This window comes from Protopterus annectens, chromosome 9.part0 (assembly GCF_019279795.1).
Source record: "Protopterus annectens isolate FY-2018-M chromosome 9.part0, PAN1.0, whole genome shotgun sequence".
NCBI classification, from domain to species: Eukaryota; Metazoa; Chordata; order Ceratodontiformes; family Protopteridae; genus Protopterus; species Protopterus annectens.
Window position 1 is genome coordinate 1,080,670,892 of NC_056743.1, and position 18,519 is coordinate 1,080,689,410.

The window sequence follows — 18,519 nt, forward strand, 5'->3', positions numbered from 1 at the left end:
ACTTGTGAAATTTAAATAAGTACTCAAAAGAAGTCACCCTGGATCTTAAGGATGATGTATCAATATTCACAGTGACCACGTTTTTTTTTTGGTTAGAAGAGAAAGGCTGCCACTACCAGTGTGTCTTTACCCTTTGAAGTGTCTGCTGCTCTCAGGATCTTTACCAAGTGTCTTGCTGCAGTTATTGTTTGTTGACCAACTAAAGACATTCATTTTACCTTTCCCTAGACAATTTATCCATTCAGGTCCAGCACAAAGAAGGAGTTGACAGGACACTCAGTTTTACTCTGAGCTGTTTCTAGAACCTTTGATTGTCTTTCTCAATCTCCCAAAATCCATTCTGTGTCCTTCCAGAATAGCTGTGTTCTTGGGGACTGTACTAGATTTTACCTTCATGCCTCAGGTCAAGGTGGAATTTCTAGCATTTCTTCAATATGCTACAAAATAAATCGGTATCTTTAAAGGAGCACCTGTGCGTCCTGCTGTACATAATGTCCAAAATCCTGTTAGCCTCAATAGCAGCACACCATGTAACTAAACTACAGATGGTACTTTGTGCTGATGCCAAATACCCCCAATCAGTCCCTAAAGAAGATTCCTTTGCTGCCTTGAATAAGGCAGAAGCTTGTATGATGGGCAAAACAGGACCAGAAAATCCAGATACCTTTCAAGCAGTCACTGGGGAGCCAATCTTTGGCAGCACCTCTGATGCAGCTGGTGAGCAAACCCAGAAAATTCAGGGTTCAGAGTACCTGAGATGACAAGCAGCACAAGAAGCACATTCATATAAAGGAGGTGGTTAACAGGTTCCTGAAGCCCATTTGGACTGTCCTACATCTGATAAGACACCACCACTGTGATGTGGTACATAAATGAAAAGTGACTCACTCCTACCCTCTTTGCAGGATTACATACAAAGCTTGGGAGGTGGTTTTAGTCAGGCATACACCTAAAGGCCTTCTACATTCCATTCTAGCAGAACTTTGTAGCAGATTGAGCAGAACAAATGCAGTTCTCTGCAAATTGATGTTGGTCTGGGATATATTTATACAACAATCCACAGATGATGTGTACCAGATAAAACTTTTTTTCTTTTCTAAGCAAGAGATATTTGATGAAATTCTGTAGAATACCCCATTTCACAGCTTGAGAAGGGGCATGTTCTTCAGTTGGGCAGGTCTTCTTCTGTATGCTTTTCCCTCCAGTCTTCCAAATACATAGGGTGATTCAATAAGCGAAGGAGAAGAAGCCAAAGATGTTCTTAGCAGCACCATTTTGGCCAAACCATTAATTATCTCTCCTAGTGGAGACTGCAAGGGAAAAAACCTTCACTCTGCCTCTGCATGTAAACCTTTTTCACTGGACTCAGGAGTTCATTTACACACCCAAACCTGCAGGTGTTCAGACTAATAGCGGGGATGAGCTGACCTTTCTACACTTTAGGCACCTTGTTTTAAAGGCCATACTCAACATCATGAAGGAGACTGGAAAGCCTGCTAGAAACTGCTAGAAGTTTTAACTAGCCAAAGGGAGCCATTTCCCATGCTGTGCTAAAGTAGGAATCCAAGCCCCATTTCAGTGGCAGTGTTATTGAATCTGCAGTACTTGTCAGAGTTATGCAGGTCAGGGGTGGCTTATGCCTTGTTGAAGTTACATCTCTGAGCTATATTAGTTTGCATACCTATGGATCACCCTTGCCTTCATTGCCTCAAGTTATTAAGTTCCTTAAGGGTGTGTTATGCTTGAGACTGCAAGAAAATGTATCTCCATTATATACTTTGAATTTTATCTTAATAAAAAATAGATTTAAGCCTCCTTTCAACTTTTTGACTTGAAAGATCATCCTTTTTCAGCAAGAAGGATCTCTTGGTTACAGCTACTGTTGTGCAAGTAACCTTTCCTGATTTTCCACAAAAGATAGTCTGCAAACGAATCCTTCTGTCATGTCAAAAATGGTCCCTAATGTATATTTTTAACTGTTGTGTATAGTTGTCTGTTTTCTTTCCCTAATATTCAAATAAAGGTGAGAGAATTTTTTTTGATATTCATCATTAGATCACTATTGCAGTAGCATAAAGCTATATGGGATATATCCTGCCAAAGATCAGATGTCTGGCCCATATACCAATACTTTTGTGAATTTTTCATATGTGACATACATGTGAGGAAGCATGAGGATATGCTGGTAAAAAAAGCCAGATGTGCAGGCACCAAAAATCTGAACTTTTTTGCTGAAGAGTTCAGTCAGGCTTAGTCTAGCTGCATCTTCAGTGTTTTGGCAGTTGATTTGTTCAACATTTGGACAGAAAAGTGCCCCTCAGGGGACTTTCCTTCTTTTTTGAATAAAATTTGTAAGAAACTATTTGCTTATATCTAGGAGAAAACAAAGTACCTGTATGGAAGGATGGGTACCATACAAAAATTCCCACACAGCATGTTTTGTCTGGGGAGGCACACATCTGCTTGTCAGATTTGCTTATCCTATATCCCAAAACAATCATAAGTTAGCTTAATAGCCTTAGTATATCCCTTATATACCTTGCTACCAATTACCAAAATATCATCGAATTACTCATATCAACTTCTCTTACCCAAAAACTAGAAAACTATTTGATTTCCACAACAAACCAGTGCACCCTAAACCTATAGCAGACCAAATAATCCACCTCCCACAACAGTTATAAACCACAATAATACTATAAAACCTCCCTCCCCCAAACCCAACAACTCTCCTCTATTTATGCACAAAATGCTCTCTTACAGACTCAGCCATTTGATATCCTATGTTTATCAGAAACATGGCTAAAACCTTCCATTAAAGACATTGAAATCTCCCCACCTGGCTATAATATTATTAGACTCAACAGTACTTCCGACTTGAACCCCGCACCTTGTGCTTGTAAGGCAAACACCTTAACGATTAGACTAACCTCCCAATTCCCAAGAAAAGAAAACAAAATCTGTTAAAGGGGCTTTTGAAACTGTTCTACTTTCAGCCACAAATCATATTGTTCTTTTCTGTATTGTATCTAAACTTTGCAACATGGAGCTTTTCTCCCCGGGCCTCCACTGAAAACGGGCTTTCTGAGCCCAGTGGACATCCCCAGTCATCAAACTAGAAATAAATAAAATAAATAAATATTGACATTTTTACTGGTCTGTTACAGACAACTTTGATGTGACCTTCTTAGAGTCCTTAGACCATCTGTCAGACATTCCTGAACCAAGGAATGCTGCTAAGTTTCAGCAGCTAGGCATGTCCTCAGAGGCCCGATATATGGCTATCTACAGCTGAGAAGGGAGAACCTCACCTGTGCTTTTGGAAGGACCAGAGAGAACCCCCTCAACTGCTGGTTAAGGAAGAGATAGTGGCTTTGGTCATGGAAGTACAGATTTCCAGTACTTCCAGGGCTATTGCATTTGATACCACTATGACGAATGGAAATACTGCCAGCCCAGCTAGCTGGAATTTTGTAAATAGTTGTATGTCATTTGTGAATATCAGCATGATGCAATTGCTTGTGTTGCCACTCTATTGGAACTGTGTGTTGTGTGTATATTAAACTTCAAAGTGTGTGTGTGTGTGTCATCCACTTGGGCAGGGACACGAAGTACTGGTTGGACAGAGAGGGTGATAGAGGTATTGGCTTGGCCCCTCAGCTGAGATCTTAACCCTTTAGCTGTACTAGTGGGGAGTCTTATTGGAGATCAGGAGAAACAGTGGGAAACCAGCTCCAGACTGACTGAGGTCTCTGTGTGCTCTTAAGGGAAATTGCACTTTACTGTGTGTGTACTTGTCATCCTCCCAGTGTGTATGTCCCCCACTGTTGCCAGTGGTGAGGACTGAGGCTCCTTGATTACTGGGCCAGTGTTGGGGTGTCACATATTAATTGGTTGGCAGTGGTGGGATAGCCACATCACATATTAATTGGCTTGTAGTGGTGTGGATATTGAATTCTTGTAGCCTGTGTACAGTGGTCACTGAAGGTGTCCGTAGTCTCAATCAGCCATGCAGTGAACATTCCAAGTTTCATATCACAATTATTATTTTTTTTTTTGTTAGCCTAGTTAGTCAGGGAGAGCAGGCAAGCATGTCAGTAGAGTAGTATGGCAAGCTGACAGAGACAGTTGGCTGAGATGTGCCAGGCTAAATGACTGGTGGATGCCAACCTGACTAAGGCAGAAATGATTGTAGCCTTGGGCACAGCTGCATGACAAACCAGCTGGCCTTGGAGATATACAACTCTCAGAAAATGGGCAGCTCAACCTTTCCAAAGAGGAATTAAAAATCTGTCTGGAGTTAGAGACTTGAACTGGAGGCCAAGCATTTAGAAATAGAAGCAGCAGAGAGACTGAGACATCTAGAGGCTGAGGAAAATGAGAAACTGCGATGTCTGAAGGCTGAGGAAAATGAGAAACTGTGATGGCTGGAAGCTGAGGAGAATGAGAGGCAGAGGCAACATGAAAAGGAGATGCTGGCTCTTCACCAGAGTCATGGAGGTAATGGGGAAGGGAGTAACCAAACCCCAGAAGCAAACAAAGGTCAGTAAATTTCTTCCACAATTTACAGAGGGAGATAATTTTGATAGTTTCATTCATATGTCTGAAAGGGTATGTAAACAGTATAATGTTGACCAAGGGCTCTGGGTATGGTTCCTGACCCCCTTACTCCATGGTAAAACTGTAACTGCTATTTCTAAATTGTCTGGTACCGATTGCTTAAATTATAACACAGTCAAACATTATTTGTTTGATTGCTTTAAGTTAACACCTGATGTTTATAGGAAAAAGTTTTGTGAGCATAGAAGCAAGGGAGACGAAAGTGAGTGCGACTATATTGCTGAAATAAGCACTTATTTTCATAGGTGAGTGACTGGATGTCAGGTCACCACTTTTGAAGGTCTGGCAAACATTTTGGTGAGGGAACAAGCCCTTTGCCTGAGGACATAAAAATCTGGTTAGCTGACAGACAATGCAATACTGCAGACGAATTGGGGAAGAAGGGAGACCTACACCTAGCAAGCAGGATATCACTGCACAGGACATGAAAGTGACACCCAGTGCTGCTCATGGGTGTAAGGGAACCCATGGTGGGAAGCCCAGACTTCCCCAACAGAGTCCACCAGCACCAGGGGAAGCCACTAGTCCAGGTACACATCCAGGACCAAGGGTTAAATATTTCAAATGCAACCAGTGGGGCCATGTAGCATATAGATTTCCACAGAGGCAAGGTGGGGAACAAAAGGTGGGAGAGCCAGTAAGAGCAAATGACAAAATGCCAGCAGTAAGTTGTCTCGAGACAACAAGAGTACCAAATTACCACAAGAGGTTATATCCTATCTTAATGGATGGGGAAGATGCCTCTGCTAAGAGAGAGACAGCCTCTGACATAACCATTGAGAAGCCTGGAATGGTTAAAGAGAAGCACTACTTGCTTGGGAAATCTACTCCAGTCAGAGCTTTAGGAGGGATCCCATTCCAAATACCTTTGGCTATGGTTCACCTTGACTGGGAGAGTGGAAAAGGAAGCAGCAAGTAGGTGTGTTTGAGTATATTCCTGCAGATGTCCTGACAGAGAATGATTTTGATAATGCAGTACCTTATGTGCATGCAGTTACATGCAGTCAGGCTTAGAGACAAGCATGTGGGTCTGGTAGCCTGGGTGAAACCTAGACAGACCTCACACTTGCAGCCAGGATTAGTAAGGTGGTTAATTCAGGGAGGGAGCTACCCTGTAGTATTGAGCCTGAAGGTGAGCCACAGCTGGTGGTGGTATGTACTGATGGTCCCTTGGACAGAGTGCCTACAAGAGCAAAGGTGAGTGGTAGTACCCGGGTTGATAGTGAGGCACCGCTGTTAGAGGATACCAGACTTCCTGTGGAAGGGGAGCTGGGAAGGGTTACTAAGGGAGAGTTGAGGCAGGCACAGCTCTCAGACCCTACATTACAAGGCCTGAAGGAGGTAGCTAATGAGGCACCTGATTCTCAAGGGAAGGGGGAATCTGGGACAAAGGGTTACTGTATAGACAGTGGACCCATGAGGGAGGGCTAGAGGGTGAGAGAATGCAGCAGTTGGCAGTGCCCAGAGTCTACCATCTGTCACTTCTAGCCATAGCCCATGATATTCCCTTTGCAGGTCATATGGGCATTAAATGTACAAAGAGATGTATTATGCAGAACTTTTATTGGCCTGGAATTTCCAGAGATGTAATATGGTACTGGAGGACATGTAAGCAGTGCCAAAATGTAGACAAGGCAGGAGACAATGTGTGAGCTCCTTTGATGCCTTTGTCTGTAATTGAGGAGCCATTTCAGAAGGTAGCTATAGATATTGTGGGGCCTCTGAGTACCCCAAGTTCAACAGGGAAAATTATATTCTAGTGGTAGTAGATTATGCTACCAGATACCCTGAAGTGGTGGCAATATCCTCCATTGAGGCAGAAAAGGTGGCAAATGCTTTGTTAGAGATTTTCAGCAGGGTAGGTTTCCCAAAAGAAATACTGACTGACAAAGGTGCCAGTTTCATGTCAGATGTGCTGATTTGTCTGCGGAAGTACTGTGGGGTGAAGCACCTAAAGACCACCCCTACCATCCCCAGACTAATGGTCTTGTTGAGAAATTAAACTCTACACTCAAGTCCATGGTACGGGCATTTGCAGACCAGTTTAAGAAAGACTGGGACAAATATTTGCCCCATCTGTTGCTTGCTTATAGAGAGGTGCCCCAAGAATCCACAGGTTTTTCACCATTTGAGTTGCTTTATGGGCATAGGGTGAGGAGACCTCTAGATTTGATTCAAGATGAGTGGGAGGGTGTGTGTAAATCTCACAAGGAGTCTGTTGTGGCATATGTCCTAAACCTCAGGACAAGGCTTAGGGAAATTATGGGCTTGGCCCAGGAAAACTTGGCAAAATCTCAACAGCAGAAAAAGGTCTGGTATGACAGGAATGCTCGAGCTAGAGAGTATGCTGTAGGGCAGCAGGTAATAGTTCTCATTCCTGTCAGACACAACAAGCTGCAGGCAGGGGGGGATGCTACAAGGTGGTAAGGAAGGTCAGTGATATTAACTACATGGTAGAACTGCTAGGTAGGAGGCAGACATTGTACCATGTTAACATGATGAAACCTTACCATGGTAGAGAGGCCCTTGTGCTGAGTATTTGCAGTGGATGGCAGGAGGAGTCTGAGGGGGATATGAGGACTGATCTCCTCAGCGAGGCTCCGACTGACACCACTATAGAAGGGGTAGCAATGTCCCAGCAGCTATCTCCTACCTAGGTTTGAGAAATTCCAGCAGTTACAGGAGTTTGGGGACATGTTCACTGGGAAACCAGGCTGCACCCACCTGGTGCAGCAACATGTGGATACAGAATCCCAAAGTCCTATTAAGCGGGCCCCTTATAGGGTGCCTGAGTGAGAGTCAAACAGACTTTAAGGAAGGAGATACAGGAAATGTTGGAACTGGGGGGGTAATCAAGGAGTCCAACAGTCCCTAGGCCTCCACAGTGGTGTTGGTACCAAAGAAGGATGGCAGCACCAGGTTCTGCATGGACTACAGTAAATTAATAGTCACACAAAGTCAGATGCTTACTCCATGCCTAAGACAGATGAAGCCCTAGAGCAGCTGGGTGGGGCTAAGTATCTTACCACTATTGATCTTACCAAGCATTACTGGCAGGTGCCCTTGACTACCAGTGCTAGAGAGAGGTCAGCCTTTTTGACTCCTTTTGGCTTGTATGAGTTCACAAAGATGCCTTTTGGGATGAAATATGCTCCAGTGACTTTCCAGAGGCTTGGTAGATCATATCCTAGCAGGATCAGGAGAATTTGCCTTTGCTTACCTGGATGATATTACCATCTGCAGCCATTCCTGGCAAGTCAACCTTCAGCATGTCAGGGAGGTGCTGGGCAGACTGCAGAAGGCAGGATTGACCATTAGGACCAGCAAATGTCAGGTGGGTATAGCAGAGGTCTCCTACCTGGGACATAGAGTGGAGAGTAGTAAGATCAGGCCAGAACTTGCCAAAATGGAAGCTGTTCAGACATGGCCTGCCCCTGTTACCAAAAGCATGTGAGGGCATTCATAGGGACAGCAGGGTACTATAGAAAGTTTGTCCCCAATTATAGTACCATAGCTGCTCCTGTCACAAACCTGTCAAGGAAAAACAAGCCAGATAAGGTAGTGTAGACCCCAGCATGTGAGCAGGCATTCCAGAAGCTTAAAGGAGTTTTGGGAGGATCAACTGTGTTAGCCATCCCAGATTACACCAAAGAATTTGTTGTGCAGGTGGATGCTTCAAACCATGGGGTGGGGGCTGTACTTAGCCAGGTTTTCTCAGAGGGAAAAGAGCACCCAGTAGTATATCTCAGTCGCAGGCTGCAATCCAGGGATGAAAGCTATGCAGCTGTAGAAAATGAGTGTCTAACTATAGTGTGGGCACTGCAGAAACTTCAACCTTATCTGTATGGAAGAAAAATCACTGTAGTTACAGACCACAGTCCCTTAACATGGCTACAGTGAGCCAGCCAGCAACATGTCAAGTTACTAAGGTGGAGCCTAGGGTTGCAGGCATATGATATGACAGTGCAGTGCCTCAGTGGGGTTAACAATGCCAACACAGATGGGCTGTCAGGACATGGAATGGTGTGAGGCATTCCCAGATAGTCAACCCTCTCAAGCAATGTTTCTCAAGGGTCACTTGAAAAAGTAGCTTGAGTTTTCGGGGGAGGGGGGAGAAGTGTGACAAACATAAATACTGGCAGCCCAGCTAGCTGGAATTTTGTAAATAATTCTATGTCGTTTGCGAATATTAATATGATTTTTATAGAAATGTAACAGAAGGAAATACTGCCAGCCCAGCTATCTGGAATTGTGTAAATAGTTATATGCCATTTGTGAATACCCGCATGATGCAATTGCTTGTGTTGTCACTATATTGGAACTGTGTGTTGTGTGTGTATATTAAGCTGCTTATACAGAAGTCTGTGTTGAACAAGGTTTGTATAGTACTCAACTTCAAAGATGTATCCACAGTGTACTCTGCTGGAATATAGACGAATAACTTGCAAAACTTAAGAACAGTTGAGGTTAAGTTACTTTATAGCTGGGTCATAAACAAATATGTTATCTCTCAGTTTCAGGACAGTAGCAGACACAATGTCTAGAGTTAGAAGTTTTTGTATTGTTTTGAGAGAAATAATTACTAGGTTTGAGATGCAGTATTGTTTTATTGTTTTATGCCTTCTTAGCAGCTGCACAGCTATGAGCAAATATCTGAGAGAGATGTATTTTTCACACAGATGTTAAATTCTGATAGTTTCTGACAAAAAGGGGTTTAGTCTGGGAACTGAAGTCAGGTGACAAAAAGTGATGTCATCCAAACTAACTCAGCAGTAATATTCAATATTAATTTAAGAACTCCCTCAGAGAGAGACTGGGCATTTTGTATTTTGTCTTTGACCTGGAAACATCCACTCATCATCATCATATCTGCACTTGCTTGCTGTAAGTAAAGTTTCTAGGGCATAGTAACTCTTTTTAGATAGGAGTATAGTATAGCTTAGTTTAGATGTTTTCTGTATTTATTTGAGACTGCCCTGCATTGTTTTAAATATTTCCTGTGATTTTGAACTCTGAAGTTAGTGTGTTGATTTACTGAGTATTGTCTTGTTATTTTATTTATTAAATATATTTGAACCTATCTTTGTGGCTATTTGTGAGATGTATTTAAGTTCTGAGAGTACTTGCATACGTATTTGGTGACACTGTACAGGCCACTCCTAAATAGCATTGCTCTCGGTCAGACTACCATTTGGATTATTAGTAAAATTTCACAGTAGGATGGGACACCCTTTGTTAAGGGCCTTAGAGTAGCTGATAAGTAGTGGTTGGTGTCAGTGGAAACTACCTTATAGTCTGGACAGAAGGAGCCATAGCTAGTAAACCTGTGCCAGCCTTTCCCATGTGTGTCTTACCCCATACCCTGTCTTGAGTTCCCAACTGCCTTGGCATTGCTCACCGCACTGTCATATCATGTGCAGGTAACCCTAGGCTTCACCATAGTAACTTGGGATTTTGCTGGCTGGCTTGCTGTAGCCACAGATCCCCCTCAGACTCCTACTGCAAATACTTTGTACAAGGGCAACCCTATCATGGTAAGGTTTTATGGTGTTAACTAGGTACAATTTGTGACTCTGCCTAGCAGTTCTACCATGTAGTTAACATCACTGACCTTCCTTACCACTTTCAAGTGCACCTCCCAAGCTGTTTGCAGCTTATTGTGTCTGACAGGAATGAGAACCATAACCTGCCGCCCCACCGCATACTCTCTGACTTGAGCATTCCTGTCATACCAGAGGTTTTTCTGCTGTTGGGCTCCTGCCAGGTTCTCCTGGGCCAATCCCATGAGTTCCCTGAACTTTGTGATGATGTTTAGGACATATGCCACAACAGACTCCTTGTGGGATTCACACTCACCTTCCCACTCATTACAAATCAAATCTAGAGGTCCCCTTGCCTATGCCCATACAGCAACTCAAAAGGTGAGAATCCTTTGGATTGCGGGGGCACCTCTCTATAAACAAACAGATGGAGCAAATATTTGTCCCACTCCCTCTTAAACTGGTCTCAAATGCCTGTAGCATGGTCTTTAGTGTAGAGTTTAACCTGTCCACCAGACCATTAGTCTGAGTGCGGTAGGGGTGGTCTTTAGGTGCTTCACTCCACAGTGCTTCCACAGACAAGCCAGGAGGTCTGACATGAAATTGGCATATCTGTCAGTCAGTATTTCTTTTGGGAAACCTATCCTGCTGAAAAGCTCTAACAAAGCATTCGCCACCTTTCCTGCCTCAATGGAGGACAGGACCACCACTTCAGGGTATCTGGTAGCATAATCTACTACCACTAGGATATACTTCTTCCCTGTGGAACTTGGGGTACTCAGCGGCCCCAAAATATCCATAGCTACCCTGTGAAACAGCTCCTCAATCACAGGTAAAGGCATCAAAGGAGCTTTGACCTTGTCTCCCACCTTGCCTACTTTTTGACACTGCTCATAGTTCCTGCAGTACTCTGTTATATCCCTTGCAATCCCAGACCAATAAAAGTTCTGCATAATATATTTCTTGGTGTGCTTCATGCCCATTTGACCTGCAAAGGGAATATCATGGGCTATGGCTAGAAGTGCCAGACGTTAGGCTCTGAACACTACCAACTGCTGTATTCTCTCACCCTCTAGCCCTCCCTCAGGGGTCCATTCTCTATACAGTAACCCTTTGTTCCAGTGTATGGAATCCCCTTTTCCTTGAGAATCGGGCAACTCCCTAGCTATCTCCCTCAAACCTTGTAATGTAAGGTCTGAGAACTTAGCCTGTCTCAACTCTCTCTTTGTTACCCTTCCCAGCTCCCGTTCTTCTGGTGTCCTCAAACAGTGGTGCTTCACTGTCAGCCTGGATACTACTACTCACCTCTGCCCTTGCAGTCACTCTGTCCAAGGGAAGATCAGTACCCACCAGCAGGCTGGCTTCAAGTGTGCGGTCTTTCTGGCTCCCCCCAGGCTACCAGACCCACATGCCTGTCTCCAAGCCTGACTGCATGTAACTGCATGCACACAAGGTACTGCATTATCAAAATCATTCCCTGTCAAGACATCTGCAGGGATATCCTCAAACACACCTACTTGCTTGCTTCCTTTTTCACCCTCCCAGTCAAGGGGAACCCTAGTCAAAGGTACTTGGAATGGGGTCCCCTCCTAAAACTCTGACTGGAGTAGACTGCCCAAGCAAGTATTGCTCCTCTTAACCATTGCAGGCTTCATAATGGTTAGGTCAGAGGCTGTGCCTCTCTTAGCAGTGGCCTGTTTCCCATCTACTATGAAAGGAGGAGGGTCACTGACCACAACTCTGATCTGTGATGTATAACAATAAGTATCCTGTTTTTTTTGCTTATTTTTACTAGTTATTGTTTGTTCTAACCATTTATAACACTTTTCTGTCTGCTGCCTACTGTTTTTTTACTGTATTTTATTGCTATAAACTAATCTGCACTATTGTACTGAATTTGTCTGCCTTACAAGGCCTTTTAAATCACTTCTATTACTGTTGCACTGTTTGTAAAGCTTTTTTAGCTAGTTTCACTGTGTGAAAGGTATTAACTGGAAATGTTCTCTATTTGTTAGGCATCTTTGTTTTTTCTCATTTCCTGCCAAGGAGTGTGTCACATAACTGATTTGTTTGCAGTTAAAAGCATTTTCTAGAGTATCCTTGCTCCTTTATCTTTTTAAAACTTTCAGTTAGAGTGTCACTGCTGTTTTTTTGCAGTGATAAACATTTCTGTAGTGTGTTCTGCCTAATATAGTATAGCTAGTAGCTGTAGCATAGTCCCAGTTCAGATTTGCTGTTTCTGGGCCTGTTTGCAGTGGTTGTTCTGAGCACATGGTAACTTTGCAGTTGCTCGCCCCTAGTGTAAATTTGATCTGAAACACTCCTCCCAGTCCAATGTCATTAGCTCATTCTACATAATGCAGAGAGAACATTTTGGAAGGAAACCACCTTAGTTTCTTAACCTTGAATTGTCTGCTTTCTCTCTTTCCACTTTACTAAAAATAAATAAATAAATAAATAAACTTTATTCAGCTGCTTTTACAGTATTTGTGTTTCCTCCTCCAACTCTATCACTTCATCTTGTTTTTCTGCTACTTGTTCTCTAAAGTGTTAACTGCATCTTCTCTGCTGCATTTATTACTGCTTGTTTTTAGCCTGTTTAAATTTTAAGTGTTATTCTAAACCTCTTAGTTTTGGTTTAAGCACTTGGGCTTTAGGCCTACCCCTTAGCTCTCCCTGGCCTCCCTCCCTCAGATTCTGACAAATATGGATGGACAATTTCCTATGGTTTCTTCTGCCAGCCTGGTTGATATGGGCATCCTGAGATAGTGTAGCAACTGCCTCATGTACACAGACAACCATCTACTGCTGCCACCTAGGAACACAATTTGTGAGAGATGCAATTACATAAAGAAGCTAGAGTCTAGGCTCTCTACATCACAAGCCAGTATATCTGGCACTGAGAAGGTTGTCAACACAATTACTACACCTCAAACACCACCTACAACTACACAACACACACCTACATATGCAGAGGTTCTCAACAAAAACAAACCCAAACAAAGGAGACCTTAGAGGCAAATACACATGAGAACTCCAGAACCCCCCGCACCACATACCATGCATAGTCCACACACCACTGTCTCGCAACCACTAAGGCCTAACCATAAACCCAACATATAAGTCATAGGAGACTCCATTGTGAGATACACAGATGTGCCTCCCACCAGGCTGGATAAGGAGAAAGTCACAGCTAATTGTTTGTCAGGTGCCAGAATCCACCATATCACACACGCACTCAAGTCTCTCAACAACAGGTACTGTTTTGACTCTGTCATAGTCCATGTTGGCGTGAACGACTTGAGACGTACCTCCCTAGACTATATGAAGAGAGACATGATTGAACTCACTGAATATGTGTCCCAGGCAGGTATGTCCCCAGCCTTAAGCAGCATTCTACCATCACCCAGAATGATGCCTCAATGCAAACAGAAAATGATTGACTTTAACAATTGGCTTAGTTTCTGATGTAATTCCAGGGGGGATCCAGTGCCTGACAGCCTGGGAAGATATGATCGACAGACCACGATGCTTTGCTAGAGATGGCCTGCATCTGCCTCACTTGGGCTTCAGGCTTCTGGCAAAGGCCCTTGCCTCCCCCATAGTGCCTTTTTAGGAAGAGTCATGAGGACATAAAAATCTCAGCAAAATGCAAATTAAAGGTCATGCGGCTAAACTGTAGGAGTCTAAACATGAAACTGCACTCATTGCAAGTATTCTTAACCCTGGAAGATGCTGACATTTGTGCGGTCACAAAAACCTGGCTCAAAGCTGCAAAGACCACTCCAGCCTTACCTAGTTACTCATCCTATCATACATTCAGACCCCAAAATGTGGGCAGGAAAGCCAAAGAAGGTGGAGTTTCAATATATATTAAAGACACACACACCTCCAGACTAATCAAACAGTATGACGCACAGGAGACACTCCAGGTGCAGTTAACCATTGACAAGACCCCTATTCAGATTATAGCTAGCTACAGGCCTCCAGATTTGAGTCAAGATGACCACTCCACCTATCTGGATCTCTTCAGCTCTATCAAGATTTAACCTTTTACCCTGATCCTGGGTGACTTTAATTACCCAACCATAGAGTGCAAAAACTACTCATGCCAGAACACAAATGCCCAGAGATTCCTCAATTTTATCAATGCAAATGCCTTGGAACACTTAGTCAATGCCTCCACAAGAGGTGATAATATCTTGGACTTGGTATTAACCAACATGAATAACCACTGAACCACCCCTATGGTATCATCCTCCCTGGTAAGATCAGACCATAAAGCGATCACTTTTGAAGTCACCAATCTCCCCTGACCCCCCTCTAGCTAGGGTCAGCAAAAAAACTTCTCCAAAGCTGATTACAACCTCCTGAGGGATGGTATAAGCAGCTTCACAGCCCCCTTTCCCACTGTAGGAAATGTCACCAATGTCCAGATCTACACCGAATTACTATATGAGCATTTATCATCACTGCCCTCTCAAAGGCAAAATATACAGCCTCCATGGGACCTGATAAAATCCCAGGCTGCATCCTACATGAACTCATTAAACAAATTCCAAACTGTAAAACTTATAACGTGAAAGCTTCATGGATAAAACTCCAAAAAGGAACCAAACACTTTAAAGATTTTACTAGTTTAATTAAGCGCTTTTCATCACCTTTCATAAGGCAACTTCCTCAGATTACATTCTTAAAAAAAGAAAACCATTAAATAATGAAGCACCGATCACATGATCGTAAATCACTATTTATAATCAATGAATATAGCGTCACTGTTAGCATAAATAAAACGCTACATTTGACATATAAAACATCTCCTCCACCTATGTATCAGTTAATGGATTTGAATATAGTTTCATCACTACATTTAGTTCAGATAGTATGCTTATCAGAACTATATTATACAAAAACTGGGAACTTATTAAACATGATAAAATGTTAGCAGAAAAACTTAATGATGTCCCCAAAATTATTTTTAGGAGAGGAATCAGTTTAAAATGTATATTCGAGTCTACGAACAACAGGAGGATTCATAAACTAATTGGTATGTCCATCTGTGGATGTTGCAGTATGTGTAAATTTATTACTACTGGTAGTTCATTTATTATCAATGAAATGAAATATCAAATAAAGTATAATTTAAACTGTAATTCAAAAATGGTTGTCTACATTGCTTCGTGTTCCTCATGTAAAGCTTTTTACATTGGAAAAACGGAGCATAGACTTAGAGACAGAATTTATGAACATACTTATGCAATAAGCACAAGTAAAAATGACAACGCTCTTGCTAGGCATAGTATGTCATATGTAGGTCATAAATTTACTTTCAAGGCAATAGACCAAGTTCAGTCTAATATTCGGGGAGGCCCTTCGAACTTACTACTTGAAGAACGTGAATTGGCATGGCAAATTAGATCAAACGCCTTTGTCGAACAAGGACTAAATGATCACTGTAATATAACATGCCTTTTAAAACTCAGAAGTTTAGAGAGATAGTGAATAATTAACAACATAGTAACACTTGTCTTTTTGGGTTATGCTTATAATGATGTTATAAATGCACATCTTTTTTTATGTTTATTGTTTTTATATATCATATTTTTTATTCATGGTACATGGGTGGAGGAGATGTTTTATATGTCAAATGTAGCGTTCTATTTATGGTAACAGTGACGCTATATTCATTGATTATAAATAGTGATTTAAACACGGTTTCTAAAAGCTTTTAACAAAAGTACTATTTTTTGTTTATTAATGCACCTTTCAGGTACGATCATGTGATCGGTGCTTCATTATTTAATGGTTTTCTTTTTTTAAGAATGTAATCTGAGGAAGTTGCCTTATGAAAGGTGACGAAAAGCGCTTAATTAAACTAGTAAAATCTTTAAAGTGTTTGGTTCCTTTTTGGAGTTTTATCCACAAAGCTTTCATGTTATAAGTCCTACATGAACTCTGGCATGAACCTGCAGCACCATTAGGCACCCTATTCAACCAAAGCCTGAATACCAACTTTGTCTCAGCTGAGTGGAGGACAGCCACTGTCATCCCTTTACACAAAGGTGGTGCTTCCACCGATCCAGGAAATTATAGACTCATCAGTTTAACTAGCCTGATCTGCAGGACCATGGAATGGATTATCATGGACCTCATTAACAGGGACATTGGCAACCTCCAACACTCCACCCCACACAGTTTGGCTTTGTCAAGGAGAGGTCATGTCTGTTAAATCTGGTCAACTTATTTGAGACAGCCACCAGAGCCATGGATGAGGGGAAGATGGGTGCACACCACCTACCTTGACCTGGCCAAAGCCTTCGACACTATTCCCCACTCGGGCATAATAGATAAACTCTCTCAACTAGGCATCAATCCATATGTTACCACATGGGTAGTAAACTGGCTCACTGATAGAACCCACCTAATCAAAATAGGGGAAGTCACATCAAGCAGCAGACCCTTAATGAGAGGCTTACCCCAGGGATCGGTCGTGGGGCCTCTGTTATTCAGGATATACTTCTCTGAGGTGCAGGCCCAAACCAGTGGGCTGTGACTGACCAAGTTTACAGATGACTTCAAGCTGGGTGCAGTCATCAATTCCCCAAGTGATGTGGACATCCTCCAAGAAGGTCTCACCCAAACAAATGACTGGTGCCAGAATCATGGCCTCAAGCCGAATGCCAAAAAATGCATCATCATCCCCTTTGGGGAGAGTGACATCCCCACATATTATCACATTAATAGCAATGTCTTAAGTACACAATCAGTAGTGAGGGATTTGGGCACTCAGGTTGATAGCAACCTGACTTTTGACCACCATATTGTTTCCATTGTATGGAAAGCTTTCTACATGGCCTACCTCATAAGTAAGGGTATCTCATCCAGGGACAAAGAGGTCATAAGATCCCTGTATTCTTCCCTTATAAGGCTAATTATTGAGTACAATGCCCCCTTCGGCATGTACCTTGCAAAGCACATGCAGCAGCTGGAGAGACCACAGAGGCTCCACACTGGGAGAATCTAGGGCCTCAAACACCTACCCTACACAGATAGGCTAAAAGCCAGGTCCCTCTACTCAGTTTCATACAGACTCCTCAGAGGTGACCTGTGTCTCGCATACAAAACAGTCTCAGACCCAGCCTTGATGGGACTGCTGCATATCCGCAAGTCAAGCTCCACTCGAGCAACCGGTACGCATGACCTCTACCTAGTCTGTGATATTAATAGGACTTGGTGGTGGAACAGACTCCCTCTCCACATCAAGCAGAGTACCTCATTATCCCTTTTTAAGTACAACCTGAAATACTGGATGAGAAACAGAAAATTCCATACTCAGATTCCACCTGTATCCCTGCTGGTCAGGGGTTCTGGGTGCTGACTTTTCTAAACATGGGCTAAACTCTTGGCTAGGCTTATAAGGGCCTAAGGGCCAGTAGCCTAGTAACCTCCTATGATCCTATAAGATAGGCTATAACCTGTTGTGGTAGTTTGGTTCCCTTGTTGTATCCAGACAACTTACAACTGGCATTCTGTTATTCCCACTTGCTGGTTCCCCTACCTTTTATTCCCTATCTTGCCTCCCTGGACATATATATGCTACATGGCCCTACTGGTTACATTTAAAACATTTAACCCTTGATCCTGGACATGTACCGGAACTACTGGCTTCCCTTGTTACTAGCTGACTCTGATGGGGTTGTTTAGGCTGCCCACCATGGGTTCCCTTATACCCATGTGCAGCACTGGGTATCCCTTTCCTGTGCAGTGATGCCCTGCTTGCTAGGTATAGGTCTCCTTTTTTCTCCATCTCATCTGTGGTGTTGCATTCCCTATCTGCCAACCAGATTCTCATGTCCTCAGACAAAGTGCTAAAGGCTTATTCCCTCACTAAAAGGTCTGCCAGTTCTTCAAAAGTGGTGACCTGACACCCAGTCACCACCCATTTATATAAGTGCTTAACTCAGCAGTATAATCGCACACACTTTCATTTGCCTTGCATCTATGCTCACAAAACTTTTTTCTGTAAGCTTCAGGTGTTAACTTAAAGCATTCCAATAAACAATTTTTAACTGTATTATAATTTACGTGATCAGTATCAGGCAATTTCAAAACAGCAGTTACAGCCTTACCATGGATTAAGGGGGTGAGAAACTGTGCCCAGAGCCCTCGGTCAACATTATACTGTTTGCATACTCTTTCAAACATATGAATAAAACTATAAAAATTATCACCTTCTTAGTACTGAGGACGTAGTTCACTGACTTTTATTCCTTCTGGGGTATGGTTACTACCTTCCCTGTTACCTCCATGACCCTGGAGAACAGTTAGCATTTCCTTTTCATGTTGCCTCTGCCTCTCA

The 18,519-nt window shown here is 42.7% G+C and overlaps 1 protein-coding gene across 1 annotated transcript in view; it reads left to right on the top strand.

Moving 5' to 3' along the window:
- Positions 1–491: 491 nt before the first annotated feature.
- The window catches only part of AMHR2 (anti-Mullerian hormone receptor type 2), a 744,441-nt gene continuing 726,413 nt past the window's right edge, over positions 492–18,519 (top strand). Inside the window, exon 1 of the mRNA XM_044082197.1 lies at positions 492–717. Coding sequence (XP_043938132.1) covers positions 492–717 — 226 coding nt within the window. The remainder of the gene's footprint in view (positions 718–18,519) is intronic.